Here is a 21488-nt window from a genome sequence, read left to right on the forward strand (position 1 = left end):
ACCTCCGGGCTGGCTGGGGTAGCTGGCGAGCCTGGAGGTAGTCCACAAAGAGAATTTCTTGAGCGAAATCAAAGTGGCAGTTGCCCGGCCCCTTCCGGATGAGGAAGCCCTCTGGAGGCGAGACACACAGGCCGTCCAGGGAGATGTGGACGATTTTGGCCTAGCAAACAAAAGGAGAAACACGCCTGAAGAAAGGAGGCCAGCCAGCGCGCAGGTCAGCGGCGTGTGCCGACAGGTGCTGATGCCCGCGCGGGCCGAGCGTGATGGGGAGTCCTCATGGAGCCCCCAGGCCTGAGACATCGCTTGGTCTGGCCCTTCTCTCAGACCAGGACCACCTGGCCAGGTACCCCCATCCGCACTCCGTGCCAGGCGCTGTGCTGAGCACTGGGCGGATAGCAGGGGACCAGGCAGGTGTGGCCCCTGCCATGGTGGCCCCCAAGTTTCGGGGCTGCCACCTGACTTGGCCCAGCGCTCCCCGCCCATCTGACCGGCCACAGTGGCCTGAGGTGGTACAACGTGGTGAGCCGCTTCCTGATCTTCCTCCTCACAGCCCCGAGCTCGTGCTTTTAGGGCAGGTACTCCCTAGCAGCATCCTTGGCAGATTTGGGCCAACATGTTCCCCTGGTCTAGGACAGATTTTACCAGCCGGAGGCCAGGATCTACCAGTAAATCTCAAAGTCTGAACGGCAGGGTCTGGAGTGGCTCATCTGCTTCCCTTGGGCAGCGGGGTGGTGGGTGAGCAGAGAGGGGCAGTGGGCCAGCACTCTCTCTGACTATACATTTTGGAATCAGGACTCCCTGCATCTTCGTGGTGAGCAATGTGGGCCCAACTGCTGACCAAACTGGTAGATTTTCACCTCCAGGCGATGCAGGGGAGCTCCTCCGTGCAGAGAGGGGCCCTGCCTGGGTCCCACTGCTAACTAACTAAGGCCCTCGGGGCCCTTCATGCCTTCAGCATTTTGGGAGCCCCCGTATGGCAGCTGGTCACAGGGCATGTAAGCCTGAAAAGTGTTGGGTAAATGGCTTCAGGCGTGGCTTGATATGGGGACCCAAAGGCTGTCCTACATCTCCCCACTTGGCTTTGCTCAAGGCGGATTCAGACCCTGGCCCAAGGGCTGGACCTGGACAAACAGAACTGTCACGCACTAGTCATATGACCAGGGACATGGAACCGGACCAGAACAATCAGCGGAGACACCTGCGATTTTGCTGGCTCGCCTCGAAAGAGGAGATCCTTCTTCAGCAGGACATGGAGCTAGCCGTTCGAAGCTGGCAGCAGACAGAGCACAGGTCCGGGAAGGCCCCCCTCCAGGGCTAGCCCCTCCTCTAGGAAGTGCCCCTGACTTCCCCACACCTCTGTTTATTCCCTTGGACAGAGCTTCTGTTATCACCTCCATCTTACAGCCATGGAGACTAGGAGTTCAGAGAGGCTAAGCAATTTGCCCAAGGACACGCAGCAGAGATCTGAAGCCCCATCTCCAGCGTGTAGGGCCCGGCTCTAACCACACGCCAGGGGCTGTCACCAGGGCGCCCAGAGGGCCTTGGGGGACACAGGCACCCGAGGCATCTTCCCAGGGAGGCGCATAGTTTCCATCACTGGCACTCTGGGATCTCCCCCTCCAGACTCTGCCCATCTCCCCACCTCCTTCCTCCCATGGAGGCCACTTGTCACCTGCGCCGACGCGGATGGCGGCCAGGCCTGGGAAGCGGGGGCTCTGGGTCCAACATTTCCAGGCAGCCAATCCAGGTCACAAGCCTTAGCTGGAAGGACTGATTCGCTCACGGGAATGTACAGGCCCAGAGACACGAGTTGAGCCAGAAGAATGTGTTCTTAATGCCAGTATATCTGCCTTTCTAAACGTGCTGACCTGACAGCACACTCGGGGTGACGCCAGCGCGGCCCGGGAGGATCCGAGGGGCTGTTGTCCCGGAAGGGGAGCGCCTGGGGGCTGCCGACTCCACGCTGGCAAACCCCCCCAGTTCTACGGGGCCCGTGGGAGAAACTCCGTGGCATGTGCGTGGTGGGGAACCACACCCGGGGCTCCCGGGACCCGAGGCTGAGGCCTGGCTTTGTCAACGTCCGTGTGGCAGAGGATGATGACCACCTTCCCAAGGGAGGTATCAGCCTCTTCCTCCTCACTTTACAGATGGGGAAACGGAGGCCCAGTGAAAGCAGGCCACTCGCCAAAGGTCACACAGCTGGCTGGGGTCAGAGCGGGGATTAGGACCAGGGCCTTGTGACTTTAGGGCCCCAAAGGCACTGCCGCTGTATCTCAGGTGACGTTATTACCATCACTTCTGTGTTGTGGGGGGAGGGGACGAGCGTACCACAGTCCAGAGTCCCACGAGGACAGGAGAGCCCATGCAAAGGGCACTTGGGGTGTTCTTCTGCAGTGCAGCAGGGTCCCTGCTCTGTCTCACGCAGCAGCAGAACAGAACAACTGGAGTGTGGGCTCTGAGCCCAGCAGATGTGCACTGGGGCTCGCTGTGTGACCTTGGGACGAGTGAACGCACTGTTCCGAACCCCAGTTTGTAATACCCTGAAAGCGGGGGAATAACACCTGCCTCCCAGAGGCTGGGGCAAGGGTCCCCTGAGAATGAATGGGTACAGAGCCCACAGCTCAGGGCCTGGCCCCCAAAGCGCTCAATGAACAACAGGGCCCCAATCCACCATTATGGTTCGGGGCTGGGCCTGCTGAGGACCCCCGACCCCCAGAAGAAACAAAGCACTTCTGTGTCCCGAGTCTGCCCTGGGCTCTCGAGCCCACATTTGCTGGTTGCAGGAGAAGCAAATAGCAGTGCGCTCTCTCCCTGGCTGTAACCCCCCAGCTCCATTTGGAAAGTTCTGGAAGATTTATGCTCCTCTCCGGCAGCCACACCAGCCATTCATCAAGGCGCCGTTTCCCTGACAGTGGACTGAGCGCGGCTGCTATTCCCCAGCTTACCCCACGATAGGTGTCCTCAGGAGATTTATTGTAGTTCCAGAAGCGCAGGCCGGCAATGCTTTCAGCTCTGTCGAAGCGGATCGTGACCACATGGTCCAGGCCAGGCGAGAAAGGAATCAGCCACATGTGCTCATCCTCCATGGTGATGTTCGCTCCATCGATTAGCCTGCGGATAGTGAGGAGGGAGCAGTGAGGTGGGGCTCAGCCAAGACCTGTGGGAGAAATCAGAGTGGGGGGTCTACACCTCCTTATGGCCCCCTGCACCCTGCCTGGCGTGTGGCCGAACTGGGCTTGTTAAACAGAGGTGGGACTCATTACAGCCACCGTGAGGGGCCACGTCTCATCTGTAAAATCAGACAAAATAAAGAAACTGGAAAAAATAACAGTCTGTGCTGTTAAAGGTGTGGCAAAGTGATCATCAAGGTTTAAAATAAAGGGGGGACATGTGTCATCTTTCAGGACCCTTTAACCTGGGGATCCCATTTCTGGAATTGTTTTCCTCTAAGGAAAATGTGTTCAACCTGTTGGAAAGGCCATCTGCATGAAGATATTCATTATAGTGTTGTTTATTTATATCAGCAAAAAAGGAAAAAAAAAAACCCAACAACCGAAAAAACCCAAGTGGTCTCAAAATACAAAGGGTTAAGTAAATCTATACAGTTGTTAATGCGATAATCATGAGGATGATGCAGTGACATGGAAAACGATTTTAATGCTGGAAGATGAGGACAGGGGCCAGGAGAGACTATGCAAAAGTGAAAAACACATTTGTGTCAGAATGGAAGGTGGATGCTTTTCTCTACTTTCCAAACTTTCTGTAAAATGCTGTATTGGCTCTACGGTATTTTTTTTTTTATGTAGTGTTCCATGATTCTATGGTACATTTTGAAAGAATTCGATTCCTTCTTTCTGGTGCCCAGTGAGAGAGATGCTAAGGCACTAGGGTGAACTTGGCAGCTCTTGGTGTGGGAAAAGCACAAGAAGGGGCAGGTATGTCTGTGGGGAGCTGGTCTGGCCCATAACCATCCAGCCTGGATAGCCTAGGGAAGCCCCCCACCCTTAGGAGGGAGCCCCTAGCACCTTTGTGTTCTTCTCAGCCGCTGTCCTGAATGAACTCATCACCTCGCCCGCATTGCACTCCTATCCTGGCCAGTTTCTGGTTCTCCTGTTCTGAACATCCTCTGCCTCATCCTTCTCAACTTGGCCCGTGTTTGTCTCAAAGACAAACTGACTGCCCTGGACTGCCCAGCACACCGCAGCCCAGACCCCAGGAACAGGGGCCCAGCTCTCAGCCTCTTGGGTAACCCTCCCCCCCCACTCCCTCCTAATTTCCTGGTGACTTTGAGGCTGCTGAGCTGGGAGAAATTCCTAGATGTAAAAATAAACTTTATTTTTTCCTTTTACATCTTAAAGTTCTAGATTTGGAATAAATTTTACAATCTAAGTGTTCATCCAAGGAGGTAATGTTTCTTTTTTTTCTCTAAAAGGCTGTTATTAAATTGATGGATGGTGTGTCTTACAATTGCTGGCATCTTAAAACTGAGGAAATTCAGCAATTTAAAACGGAGGTGTTTGTGGAATTAGGTTGACTACAGAACCTTCCATTTCCTTCTAAAAGCAATTACTTCTGTGTCCTAGACGTGGGGCTGCCTCCATAGCAAAACTGCTATCCAATTCTGAAAGTAGGGAGAGTTGCTGAAGTCTTTATAGTCGATGGTGAAGGGAAGTCCCTACAGACACCCCTAAGAATATCTAGATATTTCCAGCTCTGTCTACAGAAAAGCCCAGAAACTGTGATCAACCCAGTAGCAATGAGCATCTCTAGTGGCTAGATTATGGTCTCTAAATACCACTTCCCGCTAGAAGGAACCAAGGCTTCTTGGGAAAAATGGCTGATTCCACGTCTGGAACAAGAAATATACAAGGGGAGCCTGGACTATCTTGTGACATCAGAAAGCAGGAAAGCTGTTACAGACTACTATTTTAAAAAAAGGATCCAGGAGCTCTCAGTATCTAAGAGCATCAATAAGATAAAAACTGCAATAAATTGAAACCCTTCAAACATAGTCTGTTTAAATCCATGATTTATGATAGTCAAACACAAACGTTTTAAAGTATGCCAGGGAAACAATTTTTTATTTTGCAAACTGAAAAACAAAGGGAAAGAACCAAGCATTTAGACTGCCTTTCCTATTTGCATTGTACCTCAGGGTAACCAAATAATTGAAGAAAAATTTCTCTTTATTGGTGAAAAAAGAAAATGATAGGATCAGCACACCACCATCTTGCAACCAAGTGGATCTAGCCACTGAGCACTGACCGCCAATGTCACAAAAAGCTTCACCACCACACATTCTATATGTCCTGAAGGGAATTCACAATGACATCCACACCCCCAGGTCATGTCTTGCCCCAGTGGTCAAACCTCAATCTGATCAGGCATCTAGATCTAATGAACAATTTACAACACATACAGGGGCCTGAGGAACAGGTTAAACAATACCATGAAGATGCAGTCCAGACTCTGTAGGGCCAACAAACCTTTCTTCAACAGATAATTTGTAAGAAAAAAATGAAAAAAGATGGAAGGGAACCTAGAGATTATAAGAAGCTTAAGAGACATATCAAAGAATCACAACATATGGATCTGGACCTCAAACTAACCAATCACAATGTATGGACCTTATCTGGACCTCAATTTAAGAAACAAACTTAAAAAAGGAAAATGAGGAGACTTTCAGGGAAACAGGAACATGCTGGGTGTCTAATGTAGGGAATCACCATTAATTTTTTGGGGTGTAATAATAGTACTTTTCTAAAGTCCTTATTGTTTAGAACTACATACCAGAATGTTTAGAGATGAAGTGCTATCAGGCTTGGGAGTTGCTGTGATCATATAATCTGGGTGGAGGGGTTTGGTAATTGGGCGGGTGTGGATGAACAAGTGGGGCCGGCCATGTGCTGATCACTTTTGCAGTGGGAGCTGGGTCTGTGGGGTCCAGGCCTGAGTATATGGGTGATCTGCCAAGATGCGGAGTGCCGAGTGGTTCATGAGCAGACATGGACAGCAGGTGTGAGGGCCACGGTTAAGGGGCCCCTGAAGGGAAAGCGGGGAGGAAGCAGGTCTACCATTGACTGCAGGTGATCAAGACCAGGCCGGGGGTGCAGATGTGGTGTGGTGATCCCCTTCTACTGATAAGGCAAGCGAGGCAGGGGGAGACAGTGGAAGTCAGTGGTTAGGTGCATGGGTGTGGATCTCCCATGGACCTCTGTTCAGATGACTCTGCCCTTCAAAACTAGTCTCGGGGACTTCTGGCCAGTTTCTAATCTTTCTGTAGCTCAGTTTCATTTGTAAAGTGGGGGCCTCTTCGGGCTGTTTGAGGTGTAAATGGATGAGTATCTCTAACCTGCTTAGTGTAGCCCTGTGTCTGGCATTTATTCGGGGCTCTAGGAATAGCCCCTATAATTTTATTACTATCCAATTACTATCATAATTGGAGAGGTTAAGAAACTTACTAGCTGGCAAGGGGCCGAGCCAGAATTGGAACTCTCATCCCTCTGACCCCTCTAGGCTCCTCCTGTTTACACCTCCAGGCGAGCCCAGGCCTGGCAGCTGTCCCGAGCAGGGGGCCAGCACCCGTCTGCAGTGATGGGTGCATGGACTGATGCTATTATCCCAGGCTTGCCCTCTTATTGACTGGGCCCAGTCTGGGCTGATGAAATCAGACAAAAGCGGAGGAAAGCGCCCACAGCCACCCGCCGAGACTTCCAGAACCATCCCCTCCAACCATGAGCAATGGCAAGCTTGCAGCCCCCGAGAGGGGGGGTTGCTCATGCTCAGATGCAGAGCCGGCCCAGCAGAGGCCTGCCAAGCTCTTGCCGGCGTTCCAGGCCCTACGCTGAGCATGGTGGACACACAAAGCATGACTGTGTCTGGGAGCAGCAGAACTCTGCCCACCGCTTCTGGCTGTGTGGCCCCGGGAGGGGGTCACCTCCCTTTCCCAAGCCTTGGTTTCCCTTGACTCTAAAATGGGATAGACCACAGGGGGCGCCTGGGGGGCTCAGTCAGTTAAGCGTCTGACTCTTGATCTCAGTTCAGGGGTTGATCTTGGGGTTGTGAGTTCAAGCCCCGTGTTGGGCTCCATGCTGGGCATGGGAGCCTACTTAAAAACATATAAATAAATAAAATGGGAAGACCACAGGCCTCATGGGGTGGTTGGGGAAGGTGCAATAGGGAACACTCTTTGATGTTTGACTCTGGAGTCAAAGATTCAGAGCAGGTCCCCGAGGCCCGGCTCTGCATCTGAGCCCGAGTGACCCCGCCTCTCAGGGGCTGAGAGTGTTCCGTTGCTCGTGGTGGGAAGGGATGGCTCTGGGGGTCTGTGCAGGTGGCTTCTTCCAGACACTTACTTGTCCAGGGTCCGGGAGTCATCGGTGTACTCAGGGAGGTCATTTAGGTCTCTGGGGGAGGCAGAGAGCTGGTGCAGGCTGATGGGCAGTGCCTGGCTGTCCTTGCCCACCACTTCCAGGCCCGTGAGCCCCAGGTAGTGTGGGTCCCCCCAGGAGGCGGTAAAATTCAGCTGAAGGCCTGTAACAGGAGGAAGAGTGGCCCATGAACACCAGAGGTTCCGGAGGAGGGCCCAAGATGGAGACGGGAAAAGGAGCTACCTTTAGCCCCTGCCAACTCGAAAACCCAGACTCAAATGAGAGTGTCTTCGGGGCGGTCTCTCTACCTTTTCTCTTAGTGACCCTCGGGCCTGGGACACCACTGATATTCTGGAAATGCCTGCAGGATGAATGGACCGATGTTGTTTACACTTGCACATGGGAGGCACCTGGGTGGCTCAGTTGGTTAAGTTTCTGCCTTCAGCTCAGGTCATGATCCCAGGGTCCTGGGATCGAGTCCTACCTTGGGCTCCCTGCTCAGCGAGGAGTCTGCTTCTCCCTCTCCCTCTGCCTCTCCCCCCACCCTGCTTGTTCTCTCTCACTCACTCTCTCAGATAAATAAATAAAATCTTTAAACCTGCACATGGCCCTGGATCCTTTCTCATGCATCCACCACGTTGCCCCTCCCCCCAGCTTAACACCCTAGCGTGGCTTCCCGTGCTGCTTGGCCAACAGGTCTGGCTTCTACCTACTTGTCTAACCTCATCTTATACCAGGGGGCGCGGCTCCACCCAGATAGTCTTTCACTCATTCCTATTTCCATTCCTCTCTCCCGTCACAGGGACTTTGCCCATGCTGTTCCCTCTGGAACCCACACGGCCTAGTTGTGCTCGCCCTTCAGATCCCAACTCACTTCCTTAGGGAAGCCCTTCTGACTTCTCTGGCTGCATCAAAACTCCATCCACAGCCTGCCAAGTCATCGTGAACTCTATGCCCTGGTCACCGCCGTGATCTTGCGACCATTTGGTAGGTACCCGTTTGCCCTGCCAGAGGTGACCTCCCTGAGGGCAGAAACCCCATCTGATCTGCTAGACCTTTGTGTCCCCAAAGCCTGGCACAGTGCCTGACACATAGCAGGAGCTCAGTCCAGAGGGACTGTTTAAATAAGTAACTGCTTGTAGGCAGCTACGTCGATACAGCACGTCAGGAATGGACATTTTATACAAATTGGGCACTATCTCAAGACTTCCTGGGATTCAGGGTAAGGAAGTGTTTTATAACTATACCTCCATCTTTTTGCCCCCGCCTCACCCCTGCTCCATCAGAGACCATCTAGAAGTGACCCTCTGTGGTCCTGGGGCAATACGGCCCAGGTGAGTCATCCATTTGCCCAGAGAGCTCAAACCGAATGAAGCCCTTGGTCAGGTCCTATCAGGTATTTGGCTAGAACTTTTCTTTCCTTACTGGTCTCCCATTAGAGCAGGACTAAGCCTGAGCGAACTCTCTACCCTGGGAGAATTTGGAGCCTCTTTCAGCACCCTCCTGGGGGGCTGTGTTCAGAAGATTCACACCCTTTGCAACTTTCACAGAAGTCCGCCTGGATGTCACGTGGTCCCACCTAGTTGAGCTCAGGTGTGGAGGCAGAAGCCCAGGGAGGCCAAGTCACCCAGTCTCCCTGGAGATCGGCTTCTTCTCCTACACACCTGTCATTTCCAACATACGTTTTGTAACTCAGCCTCTGATCCTTCTGCTCTCCATGGTGCTGAGGCAGCATGGAGGACATCTTGGGGGCAGATGGAAATGCGTGGCCAGCATGGTACCGGGCACATTCTAGCTTCTCACGGTACCAACAGCATGCAAAATGGCCACAGATTCTTTGCAATGTGACTTTGCTGCTTTTTCCATCCAGAAGCGGGAGTCCATTTCTCACTCCCTGAGCCTGGGCCACGTGATGTGCTTCGGCCAATGGGAGAGAAGCAGAGAAGGCAGGGACGGGCAGAGGACGGAAAGCGCACACGTGGGCCTCGCTGCACTTGGGAGTCCTGCCGTGGAAGGAGCCAGGCGCGCCTGGTCTCCCTGTCACTCGGGCCAACAGCCTCCCAACTGCTGGATGTGGGAGAGAAGACATCCGAGGTCATTTGGCCGCCAGCCCATCTGCCAGCTGACCAAACCCGTGAGCAGGCCCAGGAGAGGCCAGTCAAGCCAATGAATTGTAAGCCGATCACGGATTAAACAGTGGTTGTGCTAAAGCCACTCAGGTTTGGGTCGGTTTGGTCTGTGGCAAAAGCTAATCAATACATTCCTTTTCTTTTTTTTTTTTTTTTTTTTTTTTTTTAAAGATTTTATTTATTTATTTGAGAGAGAGAATGAGATAGAGAGCATGAGAAGGGGGAGGGTCAGAGGGAGAAGCAGACTCCCCGCCGAGCAGGGAGCCCGATGCGGGACTCGATCCCGGGACTCCAGGATCATGACCTGAGCCGAAAGCAGTGGCTTAACCAACTGAGCCACCCAGGCGCCCCAATACATTCCTTTTCATCCCAAGTCTGTGTTCAAATGTCATGTCCTCAGAGAGGCCTTCCCTTACCGCTCGCATTCAAATGGCACCCCCCCCCGCCGCCCTGCTTCATTTTTCATCACAACACCTGTCACTACCCGACAATGTATTCTCCATTCCTTTGCTTGTGTGTTTTCTTGTCTGTCCCACTAAGATGGAAGCTCCCTGAGGGGAGAGGCTCTGTTAACTCTGTGCACTGTTGTGTCCCCAGAGCCGAGAACAGTATCTGGAAAATAGATGGTCAATAAAAGTTGTTTTTCTTTTGAAATAAATGATGGATCAAAGAGTATGTATTCAGTTGACAAGCACAGGTAAATGAATCAAAGTAAGATCACTGAGTTTCACCAAATTCATAGTTAATGGTAAACAAATATTTACTGATCATCTACTATGTACAGAGCCCTGTCCTTGGACCTGGAGACCCAGGGGTCAACACATGGCAGAATCTCTCTGGGAGCTTCCACTGTAGTGAAGGCAATCAGATAGGATAGTTCCACAGAGCAATGGGTGCCATGAAGCCAAGAAGGCGTGAGTAGGGAGGGACTGAGGGGAGGAGGGGGTGAGGGAGGGCCTGAGGTGATGACACTGGAGCCGAGACCCAGCTGATGAGTAGGAGGCTGCCATTCCTCAGCATTCCTGGAAGAACATTCCAGGCTGAGAGGACAGCAGGGGCACAGGCTCCAGGATGGGAACAAATCTGACCTGTGGTTAGAACCAAGTGATCAAGGGGGACAGTGGAGGGAAATGAGGTCAGAAGGGTGGGGCAGAACCTAGAGCACGCCATGAAGTCTGGATTGCCTTCTCTCTGTGGTGGGGAGCCCCTGGAGGGTTAGACTTGGAAGCAGGGGGCTCACTTGAAACGCCTCACTCGGGTTGGGGGTTGGGCTCTCCAGGGAGACCAGGGAGGAGGCTGTTGTGATACCAGGTACGCTGGACAAGGGGTGGCCCTCCTGAAAACGGAGGGAAGTGGCCAGATTCAGGATCTGTTTTGAAGGTGGCACCACCAGGATGCTCAGTGGCTTGTGCAAAAGTGAGGGAAAGAGACGATGTTTTTGACCCAAGCGACAGAGTGGCTGTGGGTACTGATCCCGAGAGGCAGAGTGCATGGAGGTGGAGGAGGGAGTGGATTTGGATGAGGCGATCGCTGTGAGGGAGAAATGCCACCTCCCCGGGGGAAAACAGGAGGGGGGCCCCCCAGCCTCTCCCCGGCTGCCCCTTTGCTGGCCTGGCACAGGGAGCTGCAAGGACATCTAATTTGGGGTTGCTCCAAAAGCACCTGCTCTCCTGTTTGAGCTAATATTCACGTTCCATATTCATTTTCCTCTGGTGTATCAATTAGTATTTATACAAATGGAAATTAATTTTGTTATTTCTCTCCCACGTTTCAACTCTCTCAGCTACTTTCTTATTCATCACTGCTGATATTTGCAAAACGCCCAAAATTAGTGTCATCTGCAAATTAGCAAGTCATATATCCCCTTTCAAAACATTAATAGGATTGGCCATATTTACCAACCCCGGCGCATCCCCCCGGGTCACGTTATCAAAGCGCTCTCCATTTGCACAGGCTGGTGAAGTGGGTTTAGGATTTTAGAGACAGTGGAGGGAAAACAAAAAGGTTCCGAGAAGAGCGAGTCGGAAATCACATGCCTCCAAAAGCGCATAGGATGCTTGGTCAGGAGGTTCTTCCTACCAAGCAGAGAAGCAGAGACATCGCATGTTCCTCATAGCTTTAAAAGGGGCTCTGAGCTCTGCTCTGGGCCATACTCCCGAAGGTATTGGAATACATTTCTGAGAAAGGTCAGAAGCTGGTTCAGCAGGAAGGACGTTTATAGACAGCATCTTTGGGGAAATCATCAGATGAAGGGGACAGTGGCTGCTTCGGGGCCAACCTTCCTTCCTTCCTTCCCTGGTTGTGGCACTCTGACCTCCACCAGAGCACAACTAAGTGGCTGACCCCTCGCCTTGGGCTCCAGGGATGGGCTCTGACCCAGGCCTGGCCAATCCGGGTTTAGCATCTCACCCCTGCTCCTGCCCCGCCGGGTGAGCCACGCTGATTGTCTTATGGATGGGCACATGACCCAAGCCAGGCCGGGGAGACCTGACTCTGGGCCGACTGTTGAACAATGGGAACAGAAGCTCTTGCATGGGCAGGGTCCCAGTGGGAGAAAAGGCAAGAGAGAGTGAGACAGCGCAGAGGGCAGAAGGGAGACACCAAGGCTTGATGACGTCATTCGCACCCCTGGATCCGGCTGTATGGACGGAAAAGAACTGAGTGCTTGGGGAGATAAGGCAGGGGAAGCCTTAGCATGGTGCCTGCGCCGGAGACGAAACCAAGCCCCAAACCAGGCTCTTGCCGGCACTAGGCTGGTTCTAGAAATTCTCTGTTGTCTCTGAGTAATTGAGAGAAACTGAGAGAGTGTTCTGGAATGTAAGGAGCTGTGAGAATTCAAAGTAAGGCATCTTCCCCTCTTCTAAGAGGGAATTTGTCTTTGTGCAGCAAGGGTGGGAGAGATGGTTCTTGCTGGGCACATGGGCAGGCTTCCGGGGGAGGAGGGGGTGACGGCAAGGCCTCGAGAATGGGGTGTGCAGGATGCTGAGGGGCGCTGCCTGGGTCCCACTTCCCCCCCACCGTCTGACCGAAGGACTCATTCCTCCAGTGGAGGGGAGTGCTGAGGGCTGAGGGCTCACAGCTGAGTCCGCCCACATGCACTGCCCTTGGCCTTGCCCCTCCCTAGGGGCAGCCCGCACCCGAAACATGTAGATACAGGCGTATAAAGGCCTGGGCCCCTCATCCAACTCAGGACCACTCTAATATCCAGATTTCTGTCTTCTCTGAAGACCCAGCACCCTGGGCTAGGATTCCTGCCACCCCCGCCCCACCTGGAACAGGGAAGAGGCATGTTTTCTTTGCGCGTGTGTCTGAGTTTGAGTACCCTTCTGGAAATGCCTACTGCAGAGAGGTATCTCCTCCGAAGTGATGCGGGCCTGCCGGGGCCAGTGAGCCCAGTCCAGGCTGTGTCAGACCCCACTTGTCCCGCAGCTTGGCATCTCTGCAATGTACAACCTGCCCAACTGTCCAAGGAATCCCTGCCCCAAGTGGCCATGACACACCCTGGCCCCTGATGGTCCTCCTGCCACTGGACACTGTCCCAAGAGAGGATACTCACAGATCCCGTGGTAGATGCCTGGCTCTGGTGTGGTTACTTCGGGGGCAGGGGGACTGGATGGCCGCTCTAGCCCCGGGGCCTGTGCACAGGTTGGGGGAGAAACAGAGGGAAAGGAAGTGAGTTTAGTGATATCCGCACAGCTGGCTGGCTGTTCTCCCAGATGCTGTTATGCACCCTGAGCCCCAGGTAACCCCTTGTGTCTTTTCTTGCATTTTCTGCCACTGTGGAAGCTCCATGCCAGGTAACATGGGCAGATCCAGAAACCCTTGTGTGTCTGAGTCCCCGCCACCAGCTCCTACTGGTAGGGGAGGAGTCTGACGCCACCAGCTAAGGGGATCAGATTTTCTGGAACAGGGAAGGACCCAACAGATGTTTACCTAGGGAGCTGGAGGAAGGAGGGAGGGAGAAGGATCAGGAGGGAGGGATGGAGGAAAGGAGGGGGAACAATCCAACCCGAGGCCTGGGCATCTGCATTTTTAAAGCCCCTCAGGAGACTGGCAGGGGAAGCCAGGATAAAGCAGCCCTGGTCTAGAGGCAGTCACAGTGGGCAGCCACTCCCCACTATATACATTTTGCTCATTAGACCTCTACACCATAAGTTAGGGCAAAAGGGCCTTTACTACATTGCAGATAAGGAAGCTAAGATGCAAAAGGAAGGGAAGCTGGTTGCCCGGATGTGAGAGTTTCGGTGGGGATGGTGTTTCGGTCCCAGGAACAATGGCGCCCTCGGCCCGGCCCCTAGACACAGCCTCCTGAGGCCCTTGGAGGAGAGTGAGGAAGGTGGCCTGCCAGGAGCATCCACGATGCCCAGCAGCCTCGGTCACCCAGGAAGGCCGCTGCCCTGGCACCCATGTGCCTTCTTTTGCCTTCTCTGGCTCCCTGCCCTCCCGGAGCCTCCTGGGACGCTCCCTGGTGGGTGCGCTGACCTGGATACCCAGACAGGTGGGGTGCAGCTCCAGCCCTGTCACTTTCTAGGGGTGAGCCACTGGCCTTCCAGCACTCGGGCTGGGAGAAGGATTCCTCCCTATCCCTCACAGGCTAGACGAGATCAGAGACCCTTAGAAGCATTTGTTTTTTATTTTTGTTTTTGTTTTTTAAAGATTTTATTTATTTATTTGACAGAGAGAGAGACAGTGAGAGAGGGAACACAAGCAGGGGGAGTGGGAGAGGGAGAAGCAGGCCTCCCGCCGAGCAGGGAGCCCGATGCGGGGCTCGATCCCAGGACCCTGGGATCATGACCTGAGCCGAAGGCAGACGCTTAACGACTGAGCCACCCAGGCGCCCCCCTTAGAAGCATTTGGAAAGTGCTGGGCACATGAAAGGCTTCAAGGTCAGCTCCCGACTGGAGACCCAGGGATCAAATCCAGACCACAGACGTGCGGTGGCTCATAGAAGGTTTGAAAGCATTCCCACTTAGTTGCCAACAGTTTTTAATTGGGACATTTTCCATAAAAACCCAGATTTCTGGCTTCTCTCGAGAAAAATCAGGACAACTATCAACATGAACTAGCAACTCCTGTCTGTCCTGAGAAGCAGGGGGCTCAAGCACCCCTTCAGTCTTGCACAACACTCTGCCTGGCCCCTGTGGGCTTTTACCCTCCAGTGAACACCGTGGGATCTGCACACCACAGCCTCATGACCTTGCCAAGGCCCGCCTTCTGTCCTTTGGCTTCCAGCTGTCCCCACTCCACTCCCCCACCTTCTGTAACCACCTCTTCCTTCTCCTTAGGGCCTCAAGACCATCCCTGGGGGCCCTGGGTCTCTGGATTCCTGGTCCTTCACTTGGACTGGCCCTTCCCCTGAGAGTCTTTCACTTCTTAAAAAACTGCTTTATCAAGTTAAAAACACAGACTTTGGAGTCATGCAATCAAGTTGTAGCCTGGTTACTCTCCTGCTGTGTGTCCTTGGGCAAGTCACTTAACCTGTCTGAGCCTTGGTTTCCTAAATGGGGATATTGATGGTCTCTACCTGCAAGGGTGGTTCACACGGTAACGTGGTGCTCCACCATTGGACTGCCCGACGTGTGCAGGAAACGATGCCTGAGATGATCATTATTTTAATTCTAAGCCTGCCTATTAAAAGCGTTTCCAGTCCTTCCCATCAAAACCAACAGTGAGTGATCAAAACGCAACCCAAAGCAAAAATTCCCTCGAGACTGCCAACCTCTAAATTACGGAGACGATGCAGAACTGATTTCTCCTAGCTTTGATTAAAATTTGAATACTTTCTTCACTTCGCTTAAAAAAAAAAATAAAAAAATAAAACATAATTAGAGAATGAAATATGATATAGAGGACCAAAAAATGAAGTAGAAAAATGGGAAATGCCAAACAGTAGCACTAACAGCTTAAAGGCTATCCATCTTCATTTCTCCTGCTCCTTGCGGAGTCAGGAGGAGAAATCTCTCCAGGGGGCTCCCCTCCCCGCCCGTCCTACCCGGTCCTCAGCCCATGGGCCGGCCTGGGTGTAGGGCCTGTCCTCCCCTTCGCTGCCGGCGGTGCTCGGCCTCCTGGGCGTCTCCTCGCTCTGCAGACTGTAGGGGCTCTCTGCGTCCACGTCAAATGTCTCATCCAAGCAGAATATGGCCTCCAGAATGTCATCGTCGGTCGTGAATAGGATGGTGTCTCCAAAGTGCTCTGGGGCTGGATGGGATACCACGGAGACCGGAAGAGTCAACTGGCCCCAAATCCCCATGGTTTGGAGAGCAGGAACCCAGACCCATCAACCTCTGGGCTATACAATCCCCACCCACCGACAGTTGCTGATTTGTGTTAGGAAGCCTTCCTTTTTATTAGTCACACATTTGCAAATGAAATTCACATGCCCTAAGAACCACTTAGACCTAATGAAGGGAGCTAACCTAATGAGAGTCGCTGTGATTCGTCGTGAAATGAGAGCTGCTTCTTAGGTGTGGGGGAGGCACCTTCGCAGATGCTGTTGGGCCCCCACCCAGGTGCTTGCCGATCCCTTTTTGGGGGCTGGAGGCTTGCCGGGAAGGGCGTGGAAGTTACACCCCCAACCCAGGGAGCCCTGCTGCTCTGCCTTTAAGGCAGGACAGATCCTGCAATTTATGCTCCAGAACTCCCTTTGGGATCAGGCTGAGACTCAGCCTCCCTCAACCCCTAGCATTTCCCTGTACCCATCCTGTTTTCCTCCTTGCACCACAGCCTCTCCCGGGAGCACCCCCTCAGTAACTTGCTCGCAGAAGAATTCCCCCTTCTCTGACTCAACCGCTAGGGAAGCTGAGTAAGGCCGGTGCCCAGGGGAGGAGTTTAAATGAGGTCAGCCCTTGCACCCCTATGCTGCAAAAAGTGAGGAGTGAGCCAGGCCCAGGAAGAGGAGAGACCCATCTGTCACTGGCTAGCCAGGGCCTTTAGTTTTTCCTCAGAGCCTCAGCGGGTAGCAGGTAGGGGCTTCCAGAACATTCTTACAGACATACTCTACCTCCCGTCAGGGTCCCCGAGGCCTTGGCGATTTCTCCTTTAAAGATGCACTGAGCGTCTAACAGCATGGTGATGTCCTTCACGCCGCGGAAGGAATGTATCCGAGATTTATTGTAGTTCCAAATCCGGATCAGGGCGACTTGGCAAGGGCGCACGAAATCTATGGAGATGGAGTGGGGCTTGCCCAGCGTGAAAGGGGCCAGCCAGACGTGCATGTCGTCCTGGGTCCTGTTCACCCCGTCGATGAGGTTGGTGACCACGCGGGGGTCTTTCCCGTAGGCTGGTAAAACATTGATGTCAGGGGGGTCTGCGTGAATGTTTGCGATTTGCACCGGCTCCCCCTCAGAACTGAATATTTCTATTCCGTTAAGGCCGACATAGTGCCTGTCCCCCCACGTCGACTTGATGTCGATGACCAAGCGCTGTCCATAAGGCAAGACGGGGATCTCAAAGTCGCTCCCGTCGTGTGTCTCTGCGGAGCTGTCTTCCGGCCCTCTCCTTGGCTCCGGCCTCTCCTCCTTCCCTGGGGGCAGCTGGTCGCTGTGGCGGCTGCCTGTCTGCTGTTGCAGGAACTCGTCCAGGATGTCCCCCTGCAGCTCCATGTTGGAGATGCGACCCCGCTGGGAGCGGTCAAAGGCACTGAGGGAGTCCCAGGACTCATGCAGCATGTGATCCTGCTCACTGCACCACCGGGACCGCGGCGGCGTCTTGCCGGACCGGGTGTCTTCTGGAAGAACACAGGAGGGGTGAAGCCCCATTAGCGGCACGTGTGTGAGTGGGGACCTTTACGGATGGTCTCAACAGGGGGCTCTCGGCTAGGTGGGGTCGCCCTCACGGGGACATTCTAGAAATCAGGGGGGTTGCTCCTGGCTCTGTCTCAATGCCTGGCCTTTGACAGGTGGGGCCAGGATGTTAATCTCTTGCCCTGCATGGGGACAGTCGGGGCCTCCCGTCACACGCCAACATTCAGGTTGGTCAAAAACTGATCATAGCTACCCAAGTCTAGAATCTGGTTGTTTTGCAAAAAGCAAAGCAGTTTTCAGTATACTTTGGATTTCCTGAGAATGGGACCCCCATGCAAGTCAAGGGCAGACCTTCTGTTGCATGAAAACCTGCGCGAGAGCCCGTTCTGCACGTCAGAGGCTCCCACGACGGGCGGGGGTGGGGGGGGTAGCGCCTGAGTCAGCAACCAGAGGGGCTGCTCCGAGGCTGTCACATCACGTGACTCTGACAGTGTTTTCAAAGACTGCCCAACGGCAGGTGGAACATTCGCAAAAGAATGTTCGATGGGAAAAAAGCCAGCTACGCTCTTTTGGCTGCGGCAGACCCTAGTAGGGGCGGCGCGCACCAATGTGTTAATATGCTCCTTTCTGGGTGGTGAGGAGGAAGGACTTCTAGCTTCTTCTTGGTCACCTGATCTTCTAAGTTCCCCAGATGTATTATTTTTATAATCAGGAAAAAGTGCTATAAGGAACGCTGACAACACGGGTTAAGGAATGTACTCCTATGTGTGGCTAGGCTGGCTTCGAGAACAGAAGCCTGCGTCCCCAGCACATGGACGGCGCGGGCCTGGCCCTCAGAGGGCTGGCTCTGAAGGCCGCAGTCTCCTCCTCGTAGAACAGAAAAGCCTCAGCGTGCGCCCCCAGCACTGGCCTGGCCTCACAGCCACACCTCAGCTAACTGCCATGTAAGGGTGTCATTCTGGAAAAACAGCAGCTGATGACACTGACGTTCTGTTTTTCCTCCTTTCATACCGGACTGTGCCCTGCACTCCATTTGCTGCCTGGCTCCATCAATTATCCTCTCTCTCCAGAACCCTCCATCACCCCTTCCCCGCTGGCACCTTGCCCTCTCTCCGCCTGCAGACACACATAAATCTCTCTTACCGGAAAGAAAAAAGGAAGCAGGGCCTGATCTCGTGGCTTCCTCTAACTGCCACCCGATTTTCTCCCTCCCTTGGCTGTAGCCCCTGAGCCCTCCTCACTCCCACCCTCCCTCAACCCCTGCAACTTGGGGCCTCTTTGCGGACTTACTGGTTTGGCCCACCCAAGCCCCACCTGCCCTTCTCCTGATCTTCCTTTGGGGATCCCCCACCGTCAGACCATCCAGATTAGGCAAATGCTGACAGCGTCCTTCCAGGCTGGGAAGGGAATTATGGAGAGGGGCTCTCTTTAGGCTGGTGCCCCTGGGTGGCAGGATGCCGGACGTGGGTGTGCAGTGCTGGTGGCCAGTTTGCTACCCTGGAGGAGGGGGGGAGCCTGCCTGACAACGAAGCCGACACAGATAATGTGGGTCAAGAGACGGAGAGAGAGTCATTTGAGCCCCTGGATGCAGCCATGCCTGAAGTCAAACCCCTGGTGGCGTTCCATCCCTTGCCTTTGTAAGAGTCCTGTAATTCTCACAACCCTCCACTGAGCTGCAAGTACACGATGACTCCGAGTACTCAATCTTTTCTCAGTCCTCGTGCTTGACATCCCAGGCGAAGCTCTTCCACTAGACAGTCCCTCCTCTGCCGGCTCAGGAGCGTTTGCCCTTCCGGGCTCTCCCCTGCGGCTGCTGCCCACCTCCCCATGCCGGGGCCCTACCCCATCCGGTCCTCTCAACACTGCCCTCCCTCTCTGACCTCACCCCACCAGCTCCTGGTTGCCATTTTCTAGGTCAAGTTCTGGCTGCTCTCCGCTCGCCACCACCTTCCAGTTCCAAGGACCCCTCTGGAGGTCCAGACATATCCAGGGTGTGCCTGAAAGGGAATTTGTCACCAACTCCTCCAGTCGGCATACCGTCTCCAGCTGGGGGTGAAGAACACCTAACTCCTTGCCATGCCCCCCAGGGCCTCGGTGTGGCCCCTCCTGCTTCTCTAATCTCACCTCACACCTTCTCCCTAATGATCAGCTCCACTGTGTGGGCCTTTTGTTCCATGGACACAAGTCTTCTTCCTGCTTAGGCTTGCTGTGCCCTCTGCCAGTTATGCTCTTCTCCCGGATCTCCACGTGCGGGCCCTTCTTGGCCCCCTCCTCCTTGGGGAGGACTTCTTTGCTCTGTTCCCTGCTGCGTCCCAGGGCCTGGCAGAGAACGTGGTGCACAGAAGTGCTCAGTCCACGTTTGCTGGCCCAGGGATGGATGGCTGGCATCACCATTATGCAACGCCTGGGAGCCGAGGGACTCCCCCCTCCATCTGTCAGCTCTGGTGCACCTGTCCTCTCCCCTCCCCTCCTTCTTCATTTGCCATTAAAAAAGACCCCAGGAGTTCCTTCCTTTCCTCCAGGCGTGAGGCTTAACATCTGGCAGAAGGAACTTCCCATATGGATCGTCATGACATCAGTTTATTGGGATTTGATTTCCACTGACTGAAATGAACCGCCTGGGTTGGGCTGTAAGGGAGCTGAGGAGAGGGAACAGACATCATGTGTCAGGGACTCAGCCTGTGTGTCTCGGCCTGGGTGGGCAAGAAAGGCAGGACTCTGCTCTCCTTCTGCTCCTGCTTTCTGATTTTTTCTCCCCAAGACGTACAGTCAGGGTTTTGAAAGCAGAGAGGTGCAGGCTTTCTCCTGGACCTCTTGGATGTGACAGCAGGCTGGGGGCCCCCGTTTCCCTCTGTCTGCAGGAGAACACACCATTCATGGCGGGGGGCACTAGGATGAGATGACGGGATTGAAGACTTAAAACTATCCCTTGGTGGAGGTAAACAGGAACTATGAAGTTTGAAACTCAAGCTTGTAAAAATCAACGGCACCACCGTGAGGTATATACTAGTTCTTCCTAAAACGGGAAACGAGACTGAACATAGGGAGACACAACAGAGCCACGTGTGTTCAAGGTGAACAGCCCTCCAGCCTCGGCTGATTGGACAAAGGGCCACGTCAGCCAATCAGCGTCTCCCCTGAGACTTTGGGAGCGAGAGCCGGGCAACTGTCACTCTTGGGCTGTGGGGTACCTCCTGCCCTGTGCACAGAGCACGGAAAGCTGATCTCATGAGGAAGAGTGAGGGAAGGTGGCAGAGGCAGGGCCCAGCAGCGCTGGGGAGTCAGGAGGGAGAAGTCTCCTGGGCGCCCACTGGCTTTCTGCTTCCTCCTTCCAATTTCAGGTGACAGGCAGCCACACTTCCTGCCTCTGGAGGTCTTGTGCTCAAACTGGGCAGGTGCAATTTTATTCACCTCTAGCCAATGGACCGCTGATGCAGATGCTTCTAAAATGCAAATGACATTACATGCTTTGTTGGACAAAAGGATTTCCAGGCTCTATCCTTTGGGGACAACACGACTCTAGCCCCAGGGAAGAACTCAGGCAGTCACTCATTCTAGAAGCATATTGGAGGGCTTGGCCCTCACCTTTCCTGAAGGGCATGGCTGTGGGATTTGGCTCAATGTAATGGGTAATTTAAAATTTCTAAGCAACTTTCCTTTTTAGCATGACTGGCTTAACAAGCATTAAATCTCCAGGGCTCGGTTCTCAATGTGTCATTAAGCCAAGCAGTGAAATGCCTGGAAAGAAATGAAAATGAGACCAAATCTTCTGAATGTGGACAAGTTAGAATAACACCCATCACCTCGGAGTTCCCAGAGGTTCTGTGGGTCTGTTTACCAGGAAGACTCATGATCGCCTGGCTCTCCCTGGTCAGGTGGCTGCGGAAATGGGGTGCCATAGGGTAACTAGTTCGACGCATGGATACTGGAGCAGGATGGCCTGGGTTCAGATCCTGCTCTAACCCCTTCTGGCCATGCAACCCGAGAAAAGTTACTTAAACCTCACATTTTCTTTATCTGTCAAATGGGGCTGGCATGAGGATGAAATCATTTGAGTAACATGCCTGGATGAGAGCCTAGCTTAATGCAAACGTGCCATGCATCCAGCCACCGAAGTTCCTTCTTTACACCACCCCTCCCACACTGCAGAGGACCCACCACGTGTCGGGCACCTGGGTCCTGGGGACCCCGATACAGATAAGACACAGTCTCTGCCCTCAGAGCGCTTCTAAGTTCTTCTGCTCTGC

General features: G+C 53.7%; 2 protein-coding genes across 5 annotated transcripts in view; one reads left to right on the forward strand and one right to left on the reverse strand.

Annotated features, from left to right (window-relative positions):
- GSG1L (GSG1 like) overlaps positions 1–10119 on the forward strand; it is a 230726-nt gene extending 220607 nt beyond the window's left edge. For both annotated transcript variants that reach the window (XR_013448788.1, XR_004908983.2), the window contains 2 exons: positions 8173–8357; positions 9241–10119. The gene's annotated coding sequence lies outside the window, so the exon portion shown is untranslated. The remainder of the gene's footprint in view (positions 1–8172; positions 8358–9240) is intronic.
- The window catches only part of KATNIP (katanin interacting protein), a 179141-nt gene that overhangs the window by 9450 nt on the left and 148203 nt on the right, over positions 1–21488 (reverse strand). For all 3 annotated transcript variants that reach the window (XM_036066228.2, XM_036066239.2, XM_036066218.2), the window contains 6 exons: positions 16500–17225; positions 15492–15697; positions 13056–13134; positions 7356–7533; positions 2946–3111; positions 3–160 (listed from right to left, as the gene is read on the reverse strand). In XM_036066228.2, the coding sequence (XP_035922121.2) occupies positions 3–160; positions 2946–3111; positions 7356–7533; positions 13056–13134; positions 15492–15697; positions 16500–17225 (1513 nt within the window). The remainder of the gene's footprint in view (positions 1–2; positions 161–2945; positions 3112–7355; positions 7534–13055; positions 13135–15491; positions 15698–16499; positions 17226–21488) is intronic.

This window comes from Halichoerus grypus, chromosome 6, assembly GCF_964656455.1.
Source record: "Halichoerus grypus chromosome 6, mHalGry1.hap1.1, whole genome shotgun sequence".
NCBI classification, from domain to species: Eukaryota; Metazoa; Chordata; class Mammalia; order Carnivora; family Phocidae; genus Halichoerus; species Halichoerus grypus.